We start from the raw sequence: 20,444 nt of genomic DNA on the forward strand, positions 1-20,444 counted from the left end.
AATCGAAAGACTATTGGTAATGAAATAGTTTTCAATAACACTTGCATATCAATGACATTGTGTAGATAAAATGAAATTTCCTCGATAACTAAAATTCTTTTTAATATTTTATTGATTTCTTAAGAATATTTTCCATTTTATTTATACTTTTTTTTAAAGTTAATCGAGCAAAATGCTCATTTATAGTCAGTCTCATACGCAAAAAATCCACAGTAGCCAATTGTGTATACAAACGTAAGAATTATAACAACAATTTTTCAATAATAAATAAAAGTGGTAATGACATCAATTTAATATTCACTCAGTCTCCTCACATCAAAAAAGATTTAAAAAATATAAATTAAAATCATACATCATGAATCTTAGAGACAATAACATGGAAGAGTAGACTATTAAGGAAAAAAAACAAGCAAACAGACAAACGAGCGCAGGCAGCGGTTGTCTGCCTGTCTAATGGACATACGTTTGTAAGTAAATTGTAAACAATATTGTGCGAGTAGTAGGGGTATGAGAAACACGATTTTGATGAGTTGGATCTAAATTTCTAAAGTCTATGCTAAATTTTATTATACAATAATTTTTAGCTCAGCGTCAAAATCACCACAAACAACATCATCAAACAAAACACAAATAATCATTTTACAGACACACCACCACAATATATCGCAAAGATGAAGACGATGATGATGAGATTATTATCATCACTTTCTAGAGGTTTCATTCTAATTAAATACATTACTCGTTTACTAAACAAGACACAATGTCTGTTTTGGTTTACATCAGATATAGAAAAATATACACATAATCAAGGTTCATTTTCATAAATGTAGTTTAAGAAAATTTATCGACAGCAATGATTTTCTTTAGAAAATTTGTCATTATTCACAAAATGTATCGATAACTTTAGTTTTCTCTAAACAGTTTATAGATAACTTTAATTTTCAATATAAAAAAATTTACTTTCATATGCAAGTTTATCGATTATATTCGTTTTCTAAGAAAATTTTCTTTGCATAATGAGTCTATAACTTTAATTTTCTATAGAAAATATATCGATAACTTTTGTTTTTGATTTTCTCTAGAAAAATTTATCGATAACTTTGGTTTTCTCTACAAAATTTATCGTTTAATTTGATTTTCTCTAGAAAATTTATCGATAACTTTGATTTTCTCTGGAAAATTTATCGATAACTTTGATTTTCTCTAGAAAATTTATCGATAACTTTATTTTTCTCTAGAAAATTTATCGATAACTTTAGAAAATTTTCTTTACATAATGAGTCTATAACTTTAATCTTCTCTAGACAATTTATCGATAAATTTGATTTTCTCTAGAAAATTTATCGATAAATTTTATTTTCTCTAGAAAACTTATCGATAAATTTTATTTTCTCTAGAAAACTTATCGATAACTTAAATTTTCTTTAGAAAACTTATTGATAACTTTGGTTTTCTCTAGAAAATTTATCGATAAATTTGATTTTCTCTAGAAAATTTATCGATAACTTTGGTTTTCTCTAGAAAATTTGTCGATAACTTTGGTCTTCTCTAGAAAATTTGTCGATAACTTTGGTCTTCTCTAGAAAATTTATCGATAAATTTGATTTTCTCTAGAAAATTTATCGATAACTTCAATTTTCTTTAGAAAACTTATCGATAACTTTGGTTTTCTCTAGCAAATTTATCGATAACTTTAATTTTCTTTAGAAAACTTATCGATAACTTGGATTTTCTCTAGGAAATTTATGGATAAATTTGATTTTCTCTAGAAAATTTATCGATAAATATGATTTTCTCTAGAAAATTTGTCGATAACTTTGGTCTTCTTTAGAAAATTTATCGATAAATTTGATTTTTCCTAGAAAATTTGGTTTTCTCTAGAAAATTTGTCGATAACATTGGTCTTCTTTAGAAAATTTATCGATAAATTTTATTTTCTCTAGAAAACTTATCGATAACTTTAATTTTCTTTAGAAAACTTATCGATAACTTTGGTTTTCTCTAGGAAATTTATCGATAACTTTAATTTTCTTTAGAAAACTTATCGATAACTTTGATTTTCTCTAGGAAATTTATGGATAAATTTGATTTTCTCTAGAAAATTTATCGATAAATATGATTTTCTCTAGAAAATTTATCGATAAATTTGATTTTCTCTAGAAAATTTATCGATAAATTTGATTTTCTCTAGAAAATTTGGTTTTCTCTAGAAAATTTGTCGATAACTTTGGTCTTCTCTAGAAAATTTATTGATAAATTTTATTTTCTCTAGAAAATTTATCGATAAATTTGATTTTCTCTAGAAAATTTATCGATAACTTTGATTTTCTCTAGAAAATTTATCGATAACTTTGGTTTTCTCTACAAAATTTATCGATAACTTTAGTTTTCTCTAGAATACGTATCGAAAACTTTAGTTTTCTTTAGAAAACTTATCGATAACTTTAATTTTCTTTAGAAAACTTATCAATAACTTTGGTTTTCTCTAGGAAATTTATCAATAACTTTAATTTTCTCTAGAAAAATTTAAGATAATTTAAATCAATACATTAATTTTCTTTCGAAAATTTATTGATAATTTTAGTTTTGTATAGAAAATTGATCGATACTTAAATCTTCTGAACAAAACTATACCTTTAATTTATTTATTGAGCTTGAGGTCCAATTTAAGGCCTTACCAATATCTTCCAGATCCAGGTATCCTTTCAATGTTCAAGTCTTCCTTATACTGTTTAATGGCTTTTGAAAAAGTGTGGCGATGAACCTCCAGATTCGTTGCTATTTTTTTAAGTCCATATAGTATTTTTTGTTCAAGTTTTAAATATTTTTTCACATACACATTTTTAAGGTGATAAGTTTTGGCTGGAATAAGTGTGTGTATAAGTTTTTTTTACTCACTCTTTAGATAAATCTCAACAAGCCTACACCAAGAGAAGATTAGTGGAGACGGCAGTTCACTCACTAGTAGGGTATATCGAGAGATCTATCGAATTCAGCAATTACACACTCGTGGCCTTTCCGGATATAGAAGGAGTCTTCAATAATGTGAAATCTGCAACCTGCAGTCCCAGGATCCCAATCCATAGTTAGGTGCGTTAGATACCTTCTGAATTATAGGATCATTCGTTCTGAAATTGGAATGACTACGATCTCTAGATCTGCCAATGATGCACTCCCCAGGGGGTGTCCTATATCACCACTTCTCTGGAACTTGGCCTTAAACTGTCTGCTTAGGAAATTAGACTAAACTACAATACTAAACTAAACTAAATTACAATACTGTCGCCTATGCAGAAGTAGCGGTGGTAGTTTCAGGGATTCATCTGAGGATTCATCGATGGAGCATCGATAGTGGTTTGAGTGTAAATCCTGTAAATCCTAAACTGAACTTGTACTGTTCTCAATAATGACTAAGATAATGCAAAATACTTGGGCATTATTCTCGACAAATTATCCCGGAAACTCAACAATGCAGCAAGGGCTTGACGGCTATATATGTATCCAAAAGGGATCGTGAAATGGCTTGTTGATACGGTTACTAACCCGATATTATTCTATGGGGCCTCTGTATGGCGAAAGTCAATGGATAGGGCCTCTAACCGAATACTCTTTGAAAGGGTATTGAGAAAAATGGCAATCCTGATAACAGGGGCATTGCGTACTACCGCGACGAAGTCTCTCTTCACACTACTTAACTGGTTACCAGTAGATCTAATGGCCAGAAAGCTTGCACTGAACAGGTCCTTTAGGCTCAACGCATGTAACGATTGCATGATACGAAGTATTCAAAATCTTCTTGATTATATTGATTACTGCATCCCTAGATCCTTTTTCCTGAGGAACTTCAGTTTCTCAAGCATCGGAGAACTGGCTCAGATATTACAGGATATCTGGTAGGAATAATCGTATATATACTGACAGTAAATCTGCAATCAAATCCTTGATAGGTATTTATACAACATCATATACTGTCCAGGAATGCCGGGTATCCTTAAATGAGATGACGAGATTTTCAACAGTTGTACTCACTTGGGTACGTGGACACAGGGATAATGAAGACAATTGTTTTGCTGATAACTTGGCGGGAATAGGAGCCTCGATGTCGGAAGATGAAATAGACTTCTTATGTGGCATTCGACTTTTAAGCAGCCGATAAATAATGCATATATATGAACTTGCCCAAACAAGGTGGGGTAATGAATCCACCTGTGCCTTCGTTGGACTGTAAACGCATGTCCTATCTACATTGCTTACAACGAATACGACTTAGCAATATGGTGGCGATGATCACCGGGTATTGCACTTTCGGTACCCATGCTGCAAGTGACTCAGTAACTGTCGCATGATGGTCTCCACTCTTTGAATTCTTCTCTTCTCTCACTCCTCTAATTTCTATCTACATTTTCTCTTCTAACTCTACTCTTACTCAACTTATGTCCCTTTTCTTTTATTTTATTTTCTTTTCTTTTAATTCTCATTCTTTTTTCTTTTATCTTCTATTTCCTCAGGTAACACAAAGAGAACAATCAATGGACCCAAGTGAGCTGTACGAGTTAGTTTTGCTCTAGAAAATATTAAAATTTGTTCATTCAAATTTCCATCCACTTAAAAACAGACCCCCAAAATTCACAGTTTCCTATTAGTTTTTGCAAGTTTAATAATTCTATACGTTCTTCGAAAAAAAAGCGAAAATTAAATAAAAAAGACAGAATTGAAACTAAACTACAATGAAGCGGAAAGTAAAATCTCAGCTTAATATTAGCGCTGGTATAAAGAAATGTTTTTCAGGAAATTTATGATTTATTTCAATTAATTGTTTGTTTTTTCCGTATCATTTTTTGTTTCTTTATTCATTACAATTGCTTGAATGACGGTTTTGGAATTGTACAGGGATTAAGTGTCAATTTAAGAAAAGAGAGACTAAGAGGAATGTAGTTAAATTAGTCTGGGTAATTATATTCAGCAATTGTAACGAGAAAAGTAGTCGTAATTAATGGTCATGTCCCATTCCAACTAATGTCGTCTTTAACTAATTAAATCCAATAAAAATTATTTTCAAGCTAGACAGATAAAATCAAGACAAAACTTTCAATTACGAGAAATTTTACTAATTTTAAACAAGTAAAAGTAATTAATACGACAATTTTGATTTCATATCCTAATTTATTGTATTTTCAGTTTAATTGAGGAAAACAAATATTGAGATGTTGGAACCAATACAGACGTCGAATTCATTATATTATGGAAAAAATTTAAAATTTCAATTTAAAACTTATGTGGTCTAGTTTAAAACCTGAATTAATTCCTAGAAAAAAGGCATATGCCAAGATTTCAACAAAAGTAGATTTGTAGCAATTGTTATTCAATAGCAAAATTAAAATCTCATAAATTCTAATCTTCGAAATTTTAATAAACCTTTCTTTGCCAATCTAAAGTCACAAACAAGAAAAAAAAATAAAAAAAAGATAATCATCATCATCATCATGGTTAATCTAAAGTATTGTATGAGTATTTTCCTTTATATTCTCAAATCAAATTCAAAATTACGAATTATGACAATGAAAACAAACGGAAAAGTACACAACAAGAACAACAAAAACTACAAGAACAAAAACCGACTCGAATATTAAACAAATCTACAATGTCAATTTGACATTTAAATACACAGATACATACAAACACAAGCACACCAAAAATGGCAAGGTACATGTACTTTATATATATACATTAGGGGACCCCGTTTGGATGGTGGAAAAATAAAATTAAAGTTTATGTTTCTTGAGGAGACCATTTATGAAGATGTGTGGCGGCACACAGTGGGGGAACTGAAAAAAATTTAAAATAAATCTGTAACTTCTAAACGAATAGTCCGATTTGAATACAAAAACATTGCTATATATTGTCTATTATAGTTTACAAGATTTTCAAATTTGAAAATTAAAATTTCAGTTTTATGCCTAACAGCGGATTCAAATCTTTCCCATTTGTTTTTAATTAACAACAGATTAAGAAGCATTTAAAAATTATTTTCTTCTCACAACTGAGACAAATGTGATTTACAATAGATGAAATGTCTTTAAGAACTTGTATGCCATTTTGAAAGGTACATATCTGTCATTTATTCCCATTTAGTTATTGAACATTAAAGCGTCATATGTGGGAAGTTTTGCTTTACTTCTTTAATTTGAAAAAAAAATCGCTGAAGCACACCGATTGCTCACCAAAGCTTATAGTGAGTGTGTTTCATCGGTTTAACCTTCGCTTTACCAACGGTTTTTTATGTACATGGTTTACCAATACCCACCCGGGTGACACTACACTTCTATAAATATATGCGACGAACGAAATTTTAAAAATTTTTAAAAACCTTATAAAAAGTTTAAAATGTTTCTATTAAATTCTATAGAACTCTAAAATTTGTTCAGTGAGTATAAATTTCATTTAAATCGAAACAAAATTAAAAAAAATATTAAACCAATAAAAACTAAGTGGTCACCCGGGTGGGTATTGGTAAAGCGAAGGTTAAACGTGCGAGAGACGGTTTGTGCGTTTCAGAAGTGGTGATTTTGACCAGTGTTTAAAAAGCTACTATAACTAACAAATTTTTAACTGTTGCTACAACTACTGCTTCAAAAAAGTGTATGTAGCGGTAGCAGTAGCATTTGACTTTATTCGTTTTCTTGTTTTAAATTAAAACTACTGCTACCTTCAAAATATAAAACTCTTAACAGAGCAGTAGTAATAAAACATGAATTGTAAATGTAGTAGTAGCATAAAAATACAAATCATTGCTACTGCTCTATATCGAGTTTTAATTTTTATTATTTAGAAATAAGGTAGCAGTTAAGTAGCAGTTGATGCAGCAGTTAAGGTAGCAATAAAAGTAGTCAAAAAAGAAAATCTTCAGTCATAACACCATAATTGACAGAATTAAACACTGTGTGTTGTTTTTGTTTTGAGAGTGTTTGAAAGAATTATTCGTTTTTATTCGTCTCAGATTTTCGTGTTGCTAAAAGAAATATCGTGTTGTCTGTGTGTATAAGAAAAAAGCCGAACTTTTGTTTACAACACGACCAACTTATACAAATATACATTCACAACAACAACACACAATATACTTTTTTGGCTGAAGATTTTTATTTTGACTTATTTTATTGCTACCTCAACTGCTACTTAGCTGCTACTTCAACTGCTACTTCTTCTACTACCTAACTGCTACTTCTATTACTACTAAATTTTAAAAGTAGCAGAATTAATAAAAAAACTAATGGCTCTGCTACATGAAAACTTTTTCTTTTTTAAGGTAGCAATAGAAATTAAATTACTCTGCTACTTTTAAATTTTTCTTTTATTGGTACTACTACAACTACTGCTACCAAAATGTGAAGGTAGCAGTAGTAGTAGTAATTGACTGACTCTGAGTTTTTATTAATTTTTAAACTAGACTACTTGCGTTTTTTCGTTGCTACTGCTACTTGTAGTCTAGTTTTTCAAACACTGATTTTGACACGGAAGATGAAGATCGTACAGGTCAGCCAGAAAAGTCTGAAGACCAAGAATTGGAGGCATTTCTCCATGAAGATTGTTGAAGAGTTTGCAAAATCGAACGCAACTGGTTCGTTTCAAAAGAACATTGGACGGAAAACACGCAGAATATGCGGACAGACATGAAACCGCAATATTCCATCCCGCTCGGTCACTTGTTGCAATAACTGTTAAAAACTATTTAGAAAGAAGTGGTTGGGAGTTTTGCCTAACCCACTTTATAGTCCGACTACTATTTCTTTCAATCGTCCTTCCGACTACTATTTGTTTCGATCGATGCAGAAAGCTCTTTCTGAGATACGCTTCACTTCAGAACAGAGTATCCGAAATTGGCTTGATTCGTTCTTGGCCTCAAAAGATGAGCAGTTCCTTTGTCTCGGAATCCATATGTTGCCAAAAATATGGGAAAAGGTCAACATTATAGTGTAAACAAAAAAATGTATTTTTTGCTTCAAAATGTCGAATGTCAGAAGTGTTGATTTTAACATGACCTGGTCGCAGCGAAAAAATTTTGAAGACCAAGAATTGAAGGAATTACTTTATGAAGATTGTTGACGAACACAACAAGAACTTGCAAAATCATTGGAAACTACTCAAGCAGCAATTTCAAAACGTTTGCGAACAGCAGAATTCAACCAAAAGCAGGGAATTGGGGTACCATACGAATTGAAGGTAACATCCGAAATGATGTTTGAACGCTATAAAAGAAAATAATTTTTGCACCGAATTTTTACTTGCGATTAATAATGGATCCATTACGATACGATAACCCCGGTCAACCTGCCGAATCGACACCAAAGCCAAATATCCATGATACGAAGGTAATGTTCTGTATTTGGTGGGAGCTGCTGAAATCTGACCAGATCATCACAGATCATCTGTGGCGAACGCAACTGAAGCGAGCCCTGAATATGCGGACATTAAACCGTATTATTCTATCATGACAACACTCGGCCACGTTATGCAATCCGTCGTCCGACTACTATTTGTTTCGATCGATGCAGAACGCTCTCTCAGGGATAAGCTTTACTTCAGAACAGAGTATCCAAAATTGGCTTGATTCGTTCTTGGCCTCAAAAGATAAACAGTGCTTTTGCCGCGGAATGCCAGAAAGATGACAAAATTTGAAAAAATTCCGCATTTTTAAGTCGTACAGCTATTTATCAATCGTTTTTATACCCTTCACCATGAGTGGCAAGGGTATATATAAGTTTGTCATTCCGTTTGTAATTTCTACATTTTTCATTTGCGACTGGATATAGCCATGTCCGTTTGTCGCTCTGTATGTTGAAATCAACTTTCCGTAGCCCGCAAATAACTTACAAACATGACTGATATATCAATATATCGGGAATTCTTCCGGCTCGGTTGCTATATAAAAAGAGAGAAAATCTTCCAACAAATGGCTTAGATATAAGGAAAAAACCGGGATAACCTCGATTTTTGCCCTATTTTTGATCTATCTGGATTACTAAGTCATTAATATAGACAATATGGATATCTAATGATACATATTTCAAAGTCCATTGCAACGATGTATATAAGGCTATAGTAATTTGGACCTACAATGGGTCAACATATTTTTTCACTAATAATTTAAAATTTTTTTTTAAAAAAATTTAAAAAAAATTAAAAAAAAAAAATGTTTAAATTTTCAAAAACAATTTTGAAAAAAAAAAATAAGTTTAGTTTGGAACAGCCGAATATAGTACTGTTACTTTTTTTTTTAATTTGAGTTATAAGGAATCGTTTTTATAAAATACAATGACCCCAGCCCCCCCGCATTTTAAAGATTTTAAGTTGTAAGGATGTCAACTTCGGAAGACGATTTTTTATCTCCACCATCAAATTCTTCTTATATGAAAATTTAAAATGGAGTTCAGACCCATTGCTTTGATTTAAACAAATGGAGTCGCAGTTTATAATGGCTGGTGCAACATCCACGAAAAATACAAGACATCATAATCAACCCTCAACGACTTCGAAGATAAGCGTCTCAAGAAACTTTTTACAGATGTAGAATTATCGGATAGAAAAACATCCGATTTGTTATCGGAAGATATTTTAAAATAACTTTGGCTACCATCCCAAATTCAAGCAATTTTGTCCATCAGTGAAGACCGCTTAGAATGGCAAATAAAATTTGCGATAGATAAGAACTTCATACGATTTTCTCGTCATCAGAAAACCGTACGAGCAGGCTCCATAATATTAAACGTCAGCTGGAAAGTCTGTGCAACAATATGGAATCTTTCGGATGATCGAAAAGTAAGAGTAAGACAACAGGTAACGGTAGTTGTTCCAAATCAGTTTCAATCAAGGATAGGTAGACCATTTAAACAACTTAAAATGTTTGCAAATTGCAAAAGTTTTAATATTTTCACAAAGACCTTTCAAATGATAGCAATATTGCAAATGTTTCCTTTGCGGGAGAATTATGAAAAAATAAAAATAAAACCTAAAAATTAACATTTTTATCCTTTGATCTAGCTCACAAAATACTGAACCCAGGACAAACATTTTGAGAAACTCAATATTGGAAAACATTAAACATTAATTTGAGATAGGAACATCCAAACCTTTTCTTGAGTCTACCCTAATTATATATAATACATATGCATATATAGATACACAAATACGTAAATGTATGTATGTATTTATGTAAAATACATACTCATACGTTAATAACCTCAACTTGGGCCAGTGACTTACATTGAGCATGTTTGAAACACGGCAACTATAAACGACAACGATAATTGCCACAACCACAGCAACAACAACGATAGCAACACAAAAGAAGTACAAAACAGACAAATACTCTGTCAAAAACAAAAAAAACGAAAAAGAGAAGAATAGAAGAATAGAATAGAGTACAGAAGAAAGAGATACTTTATAGGTTATCAATAAAAAAAAGGCAAATGTGCGAGTACTTGTAAAATTATCACAAAATCACAACACAACTAAAATACGAGTCCATAAAGGATGTTAAAAGAAGGATACAAGAGAAAAGCATGACACACAATCAAAATGTAGGGAAGTGGTGCAAAAGTTTAAGCTTCCAACCCCAAGAGATTTGCACTTATTTAAAGAAAAAAGCTTTTATTTGTGTGTCTGTCTGTCTTATTTTTGCTAAATATGAAAACAATTCAAACACATACATACAGTAGAGGTTTAATGTAACACTCGTAGTGGAAATCATAGTAATTATATGTCAACTTGTCTGTAAATCTTGCATAATATATAGGAGTTATCTCGGGTTATCTTCATCATCCTGCGGAACTGTCTGATATATTATTACATTTCAGTGCCGGTTAGATTTATTTAATCTCTATCCGCAAGTCTTCCTCCTCTTCTCTTCAATTCAAAGCTTTTCATGAACTCCTTGTAAGTAGTTACATATCGCATCCCAGTTTTCTTTTCTCGAGTATAACATCGACTATACTATGTACATTAAGGCTCTCTCCGATAAAACTTTCTTAAAACCCTTCTCAAATCTCGAGGGTCAATTTTATGAGACGACTGGTACAAATATTTGTACATAACTCCAATATCCTCTATGTTAGTTTACTTCACCATGTTTTCTGTGCACCCATATCTTAATTTTTGGTATCAGTCAAAGAGATCCACCTACATTTTCGGGTTTGTCCCCATTTCGTCTGCCATAATCGAATTCGAAATTTCGAAATTTAAACGTTTATTTCCGTTTGATGTACTCAATATCTTAGCTTCATCTGCCAGTATATCGATTGGAATCTTTCCAACCATGACGTGGCCTGCTTTATCAGATGTTGTTCTTCATCAACTACATACTCTGATGACACATAATCTGTACACCGAGTTGAGTTTCCTTGCTACAAACTTAATTGTAAGTGCGGATCATATGGTAGTTGCACTAGATCTGGACCAGATGATTTCATCCAGGAACCTCTGACGTTACTAGCCTCGTTCCTCGATATGACGGTTGTTATAATATCATCGGCAAGGCATATTGTGTTCGATTCGTCCTGCAATCTCAGATTCAGAACAATATTTTAAATAATATTCCATTGAACAGAGTCCTACAGTAATTGTGTTGGATTGTGCACCTTCGTCTGTATTATAACATAGTTCTCTTTCAGAGAATTAGTTTCCAATAATCCACGCTAGATATTCCGGTATTCAATGTATATGTAGACTATCAAGAATTCGCTTCCAGTTGCTGTGTTAAAGGCATTCTTTACATCGATCTGCGTCTGAGCTTTCCTCCGATTTTCGCATAACTTCGATTATGTTATCTTTATGTTCAATGTTTCCCCAAGGCAGATTTGAGTTTCCTACGTTGTCCAAAATTGCGAATATCTGGGAGAATTATCATGACCGAAACGGTAGAAATACCGTCTGTAGCAACCATGTCCTGTAATGAATTTGGGTTAATTATATGTTGTTGTTGTTGTAGCAGCAGTGGTTGCTGAGTTGACAGCCCTTGGCCGAGTGAACTCGGGTCATTCCGGTGCGTAGAACCGGCTGTCGTGGAAATGGTTAATTATATGTAGTTCATCATGCTTGTAGTTGAACAACTTATCAAAAGATCAAAAATTCTTTAGATGATTTCAACTATCTTTTTTGCCACTCCACCATGGTCTTCTCTTTTTCAACCTGACGTAAGTCTTTTCATTATGTACCTGCAAATTCACTAGTGGTCAAGCTGCTTTCATGAAGATGTATTGATAGCTTCTTTTACTTATTGTCTTTTTAAAAATTATTGCCCCGTAGAAACTACCTATATTTGTCATTTATTATGGCTTCTTATAATGAAATTTCGGTCCTACTTTAATCGTTAAGGTTTCTATTTTTCTCTTTGCACATATAAATACTAAATCTGTCTTGTGCTTTACCAAGACGATATTTCTGTACTTCGTTCAGAAGGCGCATAGTAGGGGAAGTGACAAAAATAGAGGAAATAAATCTGTAACTTATAAACAGATAGTCCGATTTTATTAAAATTCCCCATGACTATAGAGCTATAGAGATTTTTGTTCTCTATCCGATTTAAACGATATCCGTTTGGAAGTTACGTTTTTTCTGTTCCCCAACTATGCGTTGTCTAGGAATCGTACAACTGTTGCATCCTATGAAATTTGCAGGTTAAATATACCATTATGCATAAAATTCCACCTAATGTAACACTATATGATTCAATTCCTTTATCGGTTTCGAACATCAAAGTTCTATTGGAGAAATAGAAATTATCTTAAATAGATTTTTATATCCAGAGTAGCTTCCTTATTATTAGTGGAGAAAAAAATTGGGATGAAAAAATGTGGTGAAACAAAAAATTGATGTGATTTTTTTTTTTAATTTTATTAAAAAAATTTTGTCATTATGGAATATTACGGTTTAATGTCTGGCCGTTTTTCGGTCAATACTCGCTTCAAACGAATCAGTTGCATTCGGTAAAGATTCCCAGTGATGGTCTGGTCAGACTTTAGCAGCTCATAATGCATAGGACCCTTTTGCTCCCACCACAGAGAATTACCTTAGCGTCATGGATATTTGGCTTTGGTGTGTCGATTCGGCTGGTTGGCAGGGCATCACGTACGGTCTCTTAAGCTTCGCGTTTCCGTAATGGATTCATTTATCATCGAAAGTAATGATTCTGATTCAGCCAAATTATGAAAAAAACTCTAATTTTTCCTATTCAAATTCTATGTTAAAAAACGAAAAGGGAAAAACTCACGGGGAATTTTTTTCATAATTGGGCTGATTTTCTTTTATATCGTCCAAACAGCATTTCGGACATTTAAAATCATCTTTCAAGGGCTGTCGACTTCAATTCGTATTGGATTCATCCAAAAGCATTTTGAAATTGCTGCTTGTGTAGCTCCTAATGAGCTCTTGTTGAGTTATGCCTTCAATTCTTCGTCTTCAAATTTTTTTGTCTGGACTGGGCGATCTTTGTCTTCCGTATCAAAATCACCAATTCTGAATTTATTCTCACTTAGTTATTGAACTTAGTTATTGAACATCGCTTCAAAAAAGTCGAATTTTGTTCCATATTAAAAAGAGTGCCGCTGAAATACACCGATTGCTCACCAAAGCTTATGGTGAATGTGTTCCATCGGTTTCAATGTGCGAGAGATGGTTTGTGCCCTTCAAAATGACATATAAGTTATTCTATTGTAAATCCCTCATTTTTAAATCATACACCCAATATCAATCACGTATGTAAGTTATTTGGTGGCTTCGGACGGACAGACATATGTATATGCCTATATTGACTCCGCTTATTTACTTTATGGGGTCGCAAATGAAAAATCTGGAAACTTCTACGGAATAACAATATTATATATACCCTTGTCACTTATGGTGAAGAGTATAAAACTGTAAAGAAGTTCCCGAAATTTCCCGGAAATTTCTAAACAAATATTCCCGGAAGAATTTTCCCATCTAGGAACCCTAATCCAGAATTATGATTGTACAGTATTTTCAATTGTTGTCTTTTTGACTGAGACGATAACCAAGTTAACGACTGACGTTGATTTTACCTTTCTGAAGCCATATTGTCAATCACATAGGCCGCCTGAAAACTAGTATATATAATTCTTACCAAGCATTTTTCTAGCGTGTCAAGAAAACAAAAAGGCCTATATGACTGTGGTTCACCGAGCACTTTTCCTGGTTAAGGAATCAGGATGAGTTTTAGTTTTTTCAAAATGCCAGCATTTGAAAGATTGTTTGTGACAAATGTGATTACTGCGTCAAATCTAGAAGTTTTGACACATATTACTTCTATATGTCAGCGTTACGAGGCAGAAACTTCTACGTTAGAAAATGCTGCCAGGGTATCTATGTATGGCTATGGAATTCCCCCCCAAAACCGAATAGCTTTAATATGAGAAAGAAAAATGTAAAATAAATTTTAAATTATTTAAACCCCCTCATTTGGCTGACCTGGATCCGCACCTGGGCTATGTTTATGCCTATGTCCATTTCTTTGTGTAGTCTCGGTTAATTCTATATCTGGTGCTTTAAAGATTTGTTATATTTATTTAAGCTTTACTGTAGTTTAAACTTCAATTTCTAACGCTTTCAAAACTAAACATCTGAGAGAGAGAATGAAAACTTTAAAGCTCTTTTTTTGTTTACGTTTTAATACTCTCCTTCGCTGCTTGTTGGTTCTTAATTATTAGTATTTGTGCTCTCATTTCAAGAACTTTAGGGAGGAATCCATCCAATGTATGTGAATGAATACATTGGAGACAATAAGTTAAATCTAATATTTTTCTATGGTCATGGTGCTGGCGCTGCTGCTAGCTACTGCTGCTGCTACTACTGCTACTACGACTACTACACAGATGTTTGTCTCATCCAGCAGTAGTAGTACATTTGTGTATCCAAATTGCAATTGGGGAAAATTCGTTGAAACTTATTTCACTTTGTCATTTTGAACATTAAACATCGAGCGGCGGTTTGAACTAAATTATTAAAATATATTATATTAATAATAACTACAGCAACAACAGCAACAACAAACAGCATTTGAAGAACAGTACAATAAAACTCGGTTATAAAGTTAACGGGCGGATTTTGTTTTAATATCATTATTCCCTAGAAGCTTGTGTCGGTATACTACTAAATTGTGGTTGTTAGTGTGTTAAATTTTTGTTTGAGTACATAAAAAAGTTGGAAAAAAAACACAAAATTTAATCTAATATATAAAAAAATAAATTTACATTTTATGTTTGTGTATGTTTGTTAGAAATAAAAAAATAAAAATAAAAAGCAAATATTGTTGAGACGAATATTCAAATCAACAACAAACAGCAACACAACGCAAGCAAAAAGAATAAATTAATTTTTATATAAATAAAAAAATTTATAAATTATTTATATTTTAGAAAACAAATTTACAAACTAATAGAACGTGCTAAACATCCGAAAAAAATATTATTCAAGTGTTTAAGCAAACATATTTATTTAATTGAATATTAAAAAAAATCACACAAATTACATAAATAAATAGCTGTAATTGTAAGAAAAATGTACAATATGCAATATTTAATCTTGGCCTCAGCTTTGGTGTTAATGTTAACCGTACAACAAGGTAAGAGAAATATTTTAAAATTTAACCTAAAAATAGAAAATTAACATTTTTGTTAATCAAAAGGTCAACTTCCTTTTCCTCTGTTTTTCAAATAAACTTGGAATTTTACGTTACATAACAACAAAAAATGAAAAAACGGTTATAAAATCACAACCAACACAGACATACACACACATTTACATTCAAACATTTTCCTCTCCCGCCTCCCTTTTCTCAGAAATCTCTTTTTTAAATTAATGGTTTTCTTTTTTTATTTTCAAAGTAAAACCCATTTTATTGTTATAAAAAAGGTAATAAAGGAAATAATGTTTATGAAAAAAACCTAATCCCAAAATTCTGCCTTATAATCTAATTTTGTTTCAAAGTTTTTTTCTAAAATTTATTTTTATACCAATATTTTCTTAGCTTGTTCTTATTCTTATGGTTGAATAACAATTTTCTTTTCTTTTTCTTTTTCCCCTTACATTTGGTTATAAAATTTCTTTCCTTCTTTAATGTCGCAGCCTATTTTAGTTCTCTTGCGTTGTTTTCTCTGCGTTTTTATGTCCTTGCCTGCCCCTTCCTTAGCTCTTCGTAGCCTACCTCCCACCCTTTAAATCTCTTTTAATCGTTTCACACTCATTTTTCTGTTGTCGTCTTTCCTTAACAAAATTGCTGTTGTTGTTAACTGTTTTAGGGGATTTTTTTCTTTTTGGTTTCATTTGGTTACGATGTAAAAATGTCCTTTTTTTCTATTAAACTCAAGTGTAAGTAAGAGCTTTTCTTGGTTGGTATATGTATGTTTTTTTATTTTTCAACTTCTGTCCTTTACAGAATGGGTCATAAGTGTAGCATTTTCGTTGTTTTAGTTGTTCAGGAAACAAGTCATAGCCTTAGGCTAATAGAAAACTTGAACTCTACAACGCAAACATGTCTAAAGAATTGAAATATTTCACATTTTTGTGTACTTATTACAAGATTAAGGGCGTTTTTGCAATAAGCCGATGACAATTGATTCGTTTCTTGGCAAGAACCTACTAACAAGCAAAATGGTAGAATGTTACTGTTTAGCAGACCTAATTATTTACGAACATTTCTTAATATGTTATAATATTTCGACATTTTTTAATGGCTTAGTTATTGATTTGATCTGTAAAGATTAAACATTTTTTAAATAACCCACAAAATATTGGAAAATGTTTACATTTATTCCTTTAAATATTGGATAAGGTACCTAGAAAATATGCAGGAGTTCTAATTTAGCAATTCTGTTTTATTGGATGCCATAGAATTCGAAAATACCTATAGTTTTTCTCGATCAATTCGCACTATTAAAAAGTGGAAATAAATCTGTAACTTCTAAATGGATAGTCCGGAGCCTCAAGGCCCTAAAGCGAGGTATATGATTTTATCTATCCGATTTATCTATCCGATTTGAAATATTTTTATATATATGGAATATAAAAGAATATACACATCTGCTCAAAATAATAGATACACCAAAATTTATTTTTTAAAAACGAAAAAAAATAATGGTATATTGTAAAATTATAAAAAAAATTCAGTCGATTTTTATTTATAGTTAAAAGGAGAGTAAAAAACAAAAACAAAATATTTCATAATTAATAATAAATATTATAAAGTAAATTAAATTTCTTAAATTTCGAAAAATTTGGTGCTCATAATAATAGATACATTTTTAAAAATTCTTATTAAACAAAAGCTAATAAATTTTATCTTAAAAAAATTAGTTTATTATTAAAGTAAAGCTAGTATCCAGTATATCCACCTTTGTTTTGTAAAACTTTCTCCACTCTTCTGGGCATACTGGATATCAAGTTCTGACACTTCTCCAATGGAATCTCGTACCATATTTTTTGCGTTTTCTCCCATAAATCGTCTTTATTTTTGAAAACTTCCTTCGAAAGCCTTATCTTTAATTCACTCCACAAGTTTTCTATTGGGTTTAAATCAGGGGATTGGCTGGGCCAGCTTAAAACAGGTACGTTATTCTCCAAGAACCAGTTTTTAACTAATCTTGAACTATGTTTTGGGTCGTTGTCCTGCTGGAATGTCCATATTAATGGCATATTTTCCGATGCATATGGAAGCATTACGTTTTCCAATATGTCTCTATACCCACTAGCATTCATGGTATCTTCTATTCGGAATATCGGACCAACACCATTCCATGAAAAGCAACCCCAAACCATTATGTTTCCCCCGCCATGTTTTACCGTATTTTTTGTAAATTTAACGTGGAATTCTTTTCCTTTTGGTCGGCGTACATTTCTTTGGCAGTCGTTTCCAAACAAATTTATTTTTGTTTCGTCGCTCCATAAAATATTTCTCCATTTTTTTTCGCCTTCACACCCGGACCATTGTAAGTGCTCTTTAGCAAATTCTAATCTTGTCTTGATATTTTTTTGGCGCATTAGTGGCACTTTTCTGGCAATTCTTCCCGGCAATTTAGCTTGTAAAAGACGACGACGAACTGTTTGTGGACTGATTTCGTTACATAGCTCCGCAGAAATAGCTTTCGATGATATGAAAGGGTCTTTTTTAACCATAAGGACGATCCGCCTATCTGTTTCTGGACTGGTTTTCTTTGGTCTACCGCGAGTTTCTCTTTTTTGTTTTTTAGATAAAGCATTTTGGACAAAATGTAAAGATCTTCCTATGCTCTTTGCTATTTCCCGTAATGATTTTCCTTGATTTCTCATCGTTTGAACAATTTTTTTCTCATCTTCGGTACAATGATGATTTCGTCCCATTTTCTTCAAAAGAGTCCTATTTTTTATAAAATTGTTGCTAAAATTTAAATTATACTTACTGTTTCACGTAAATAGGAACAAAAAATTGCACAAAAAAAAATTGTATATAAACAAATTACAAATTACTGATGTGTATCTATTTTTATGAGCAAATAATTTTTTATAATTCAAATAAATTCGTTTTTAAAAATCAACATGAAAGCAAATAGTTGCCAGATTTTTGACTGACATGACATTGCCAGATAGAAATTTTAATAATATGATGTATTCTTAACGCTTGCGAGGAAATTTTCAATGTTACCGCCATTTAAATTTTTTCCAATTAGGTGTATCTATTATTTTGAGCAGATGTGTATTTACGAGATATTCGCAATTGAAAATTAAAATTTAATTTTTATACCCTACACCACCATAGTGGAGAGGGTATTATGCGTTTGTGCAGATGTTTGTAGCGCCCAAAAATATTAGTCTAACACCCACCTTAAAGTATACCGATCGGCTTAGAATCACTTTCTGAGTCGCGATTTTGAAGATATTTCGATCAAATTTGGTACATATTATTTTTTTTGGCCCAAGGACCAAGCCTTTTGAAACTGGCTGAAATCGGTGCATTATTTCACCTAGCCCCCATACAAATGTCCTTCCGAAATTGGACGTTATCGTTCATAAATGTTTAATTTATAAATGTATCTCCACAAATTGCGCTCCAAATAAGTTTTAAATGTACAAAATTCATGTCACCATGAATTATATTCATATTATAATGATTTAATATTACGGTTCATGTCTGGACATTATTCGGCCAATGCTCGCTTCAAACGAATCAGATGCGAGATCAGATCGGTACATGTTTCCTGTGATGGTCTCGTGCTCATAATAGTTACAGCTCATAATAGATAGGACCCATTTGGTCCCACCAAATACAGAGCAGTAATAATTCGATGAAAAAATTATTTTCTTTTATAGCATTCAAGCATAATTTCGGACATGCAAAATCGTCATTCATGGTCTCTCGGCTTCAACTGCCCAATTTCCCTGATTTTGGTTGAATCCTGCTGCTCACACACGTTTTGAAATTGCTGCTTGAGTAGCTGCCAAAGATTTTGAAGATCTTGTTGAGTTCTACATCAAGTAATGCATCCAATTCTTGGCCTTAAAACTTTTTTGGTTGGCCTGGGCGATCTTTGTCTTCCTTTTCAAAATCACCACTTTTAAACCGCACAAACCATATCTCGTACGTTGAAACCGATGGAACACCATAAGCTTCGGTGAGCAATCGGTGAGCTTAGCGACACTTTTTTCAAATTAAAAGTGTAAAGCAAAAATTCCCGCATATAAAGCTTTGTTGATACAAAATTCGACATTTTTGAAGCAAAAAACATTTTGTTTACGCTATAATGTTCAATAACTAAGTGAGAAAAAATATGTACACATCAAAATGACATTTTAATTATTAAAAACTAAAACCGCGTTCAAAAGATACTCAATCTATTGAAAATCATTAGTCATACACCGACTAATTTCATAGCAGTCGGTACATAATTGGTCATTGCTTCCATATAAGGTCCACTTCCCAAAATAAATTATTGAAATTAAAAAAAAAAATGTTTTTTTTTTACTCAGTGAAGAACATTATTTGTTCGTTTGCTGCATAGATTTATTCAAATAGATTTTTTAACGGATTTTTGAGACCCACAACATTTATATTCTGGGTCTTTATAGGGTTTCAAGACGATCTAGCTATGTCAGTCCGTCTGTCTGTTAAAAAAACGAAAGGATCTGCTAGCTGAAAATTTCCACAAATACTCTCTGTTGATAAGATTTGTTTGGTATAGGTAATATCGGTCTATGTTTTCATCTACACTCCAATACAAATGTCCCCCAGATATTCTATGTATGTTGATTTTGTGGCAATCCTGATAAAATTTTGCATAAATTAATTCTAAGTACTCTGAAATTATACTGTAAGGAATTGCGAAAATCGGGCAATATTTTTCCCCAGTTCCCATACAAGGTACCCCTCAGAAAATGACTTGAACATAATTGTCTTTAATTATTATTAA

At 32.0% G+C, this 20,444-nt stretch overlaps 2 protein-coding genes across 5 annotated transcripts in view; one reads left to right on the forward strand and one right to left on the reverse strand.

The window, feature by feature from the left end:
* The window catches only part of LOC135951775 (uncharacterized), an 88,397-nt gene that overhangs the window by 47,521 nt on the left and 20,432 nt on the right, over positions 1-20,444 (reverse strand). The gene's annotated exons all lie outside the window — the stretch shown is intronic.
* LOC135951776 (uncharacterized) overlaps positions 14,941-20,444 on the forward strand; it is a 28,864-nt gene continuing 23,360 nt past the window's right edge. The window contains exons 1-2 of one of the 4 annotated variants that reach the window (XM_065501496.1): positions 14,941-15,169; positions 15,423-15,628. In XM_065501496.1, coding sequence (XP_065357568.1) covers positions 15,565-15,628 — 64 coding nt within the window. In that variant the 5' untranslated portion in view covers positions 14,941-15,169; positions 15,423-15,564. Of the gene's footprint in view, positions 15,629-20,444 lie in introns of all 4 variants that reach the window. The other 3 variants (XM_065501499.1, XM_065501498.1, XM_065501495.1) reach the window with 3 other exon arrangements.

This window comes from Calliphora vicina, chromosome 2 (genome assembly GCF_958450345.1).
Source record: "Calliphora vicina chromosome 2, idCalVici1.1, whole genome shotgun sequence".
Lineage (NCBI taxonomy): Eukaryota > Metazoa > Arthropoda > Insecta > Diptera > Calliphoridae > Calliphora > Calliphora vicina.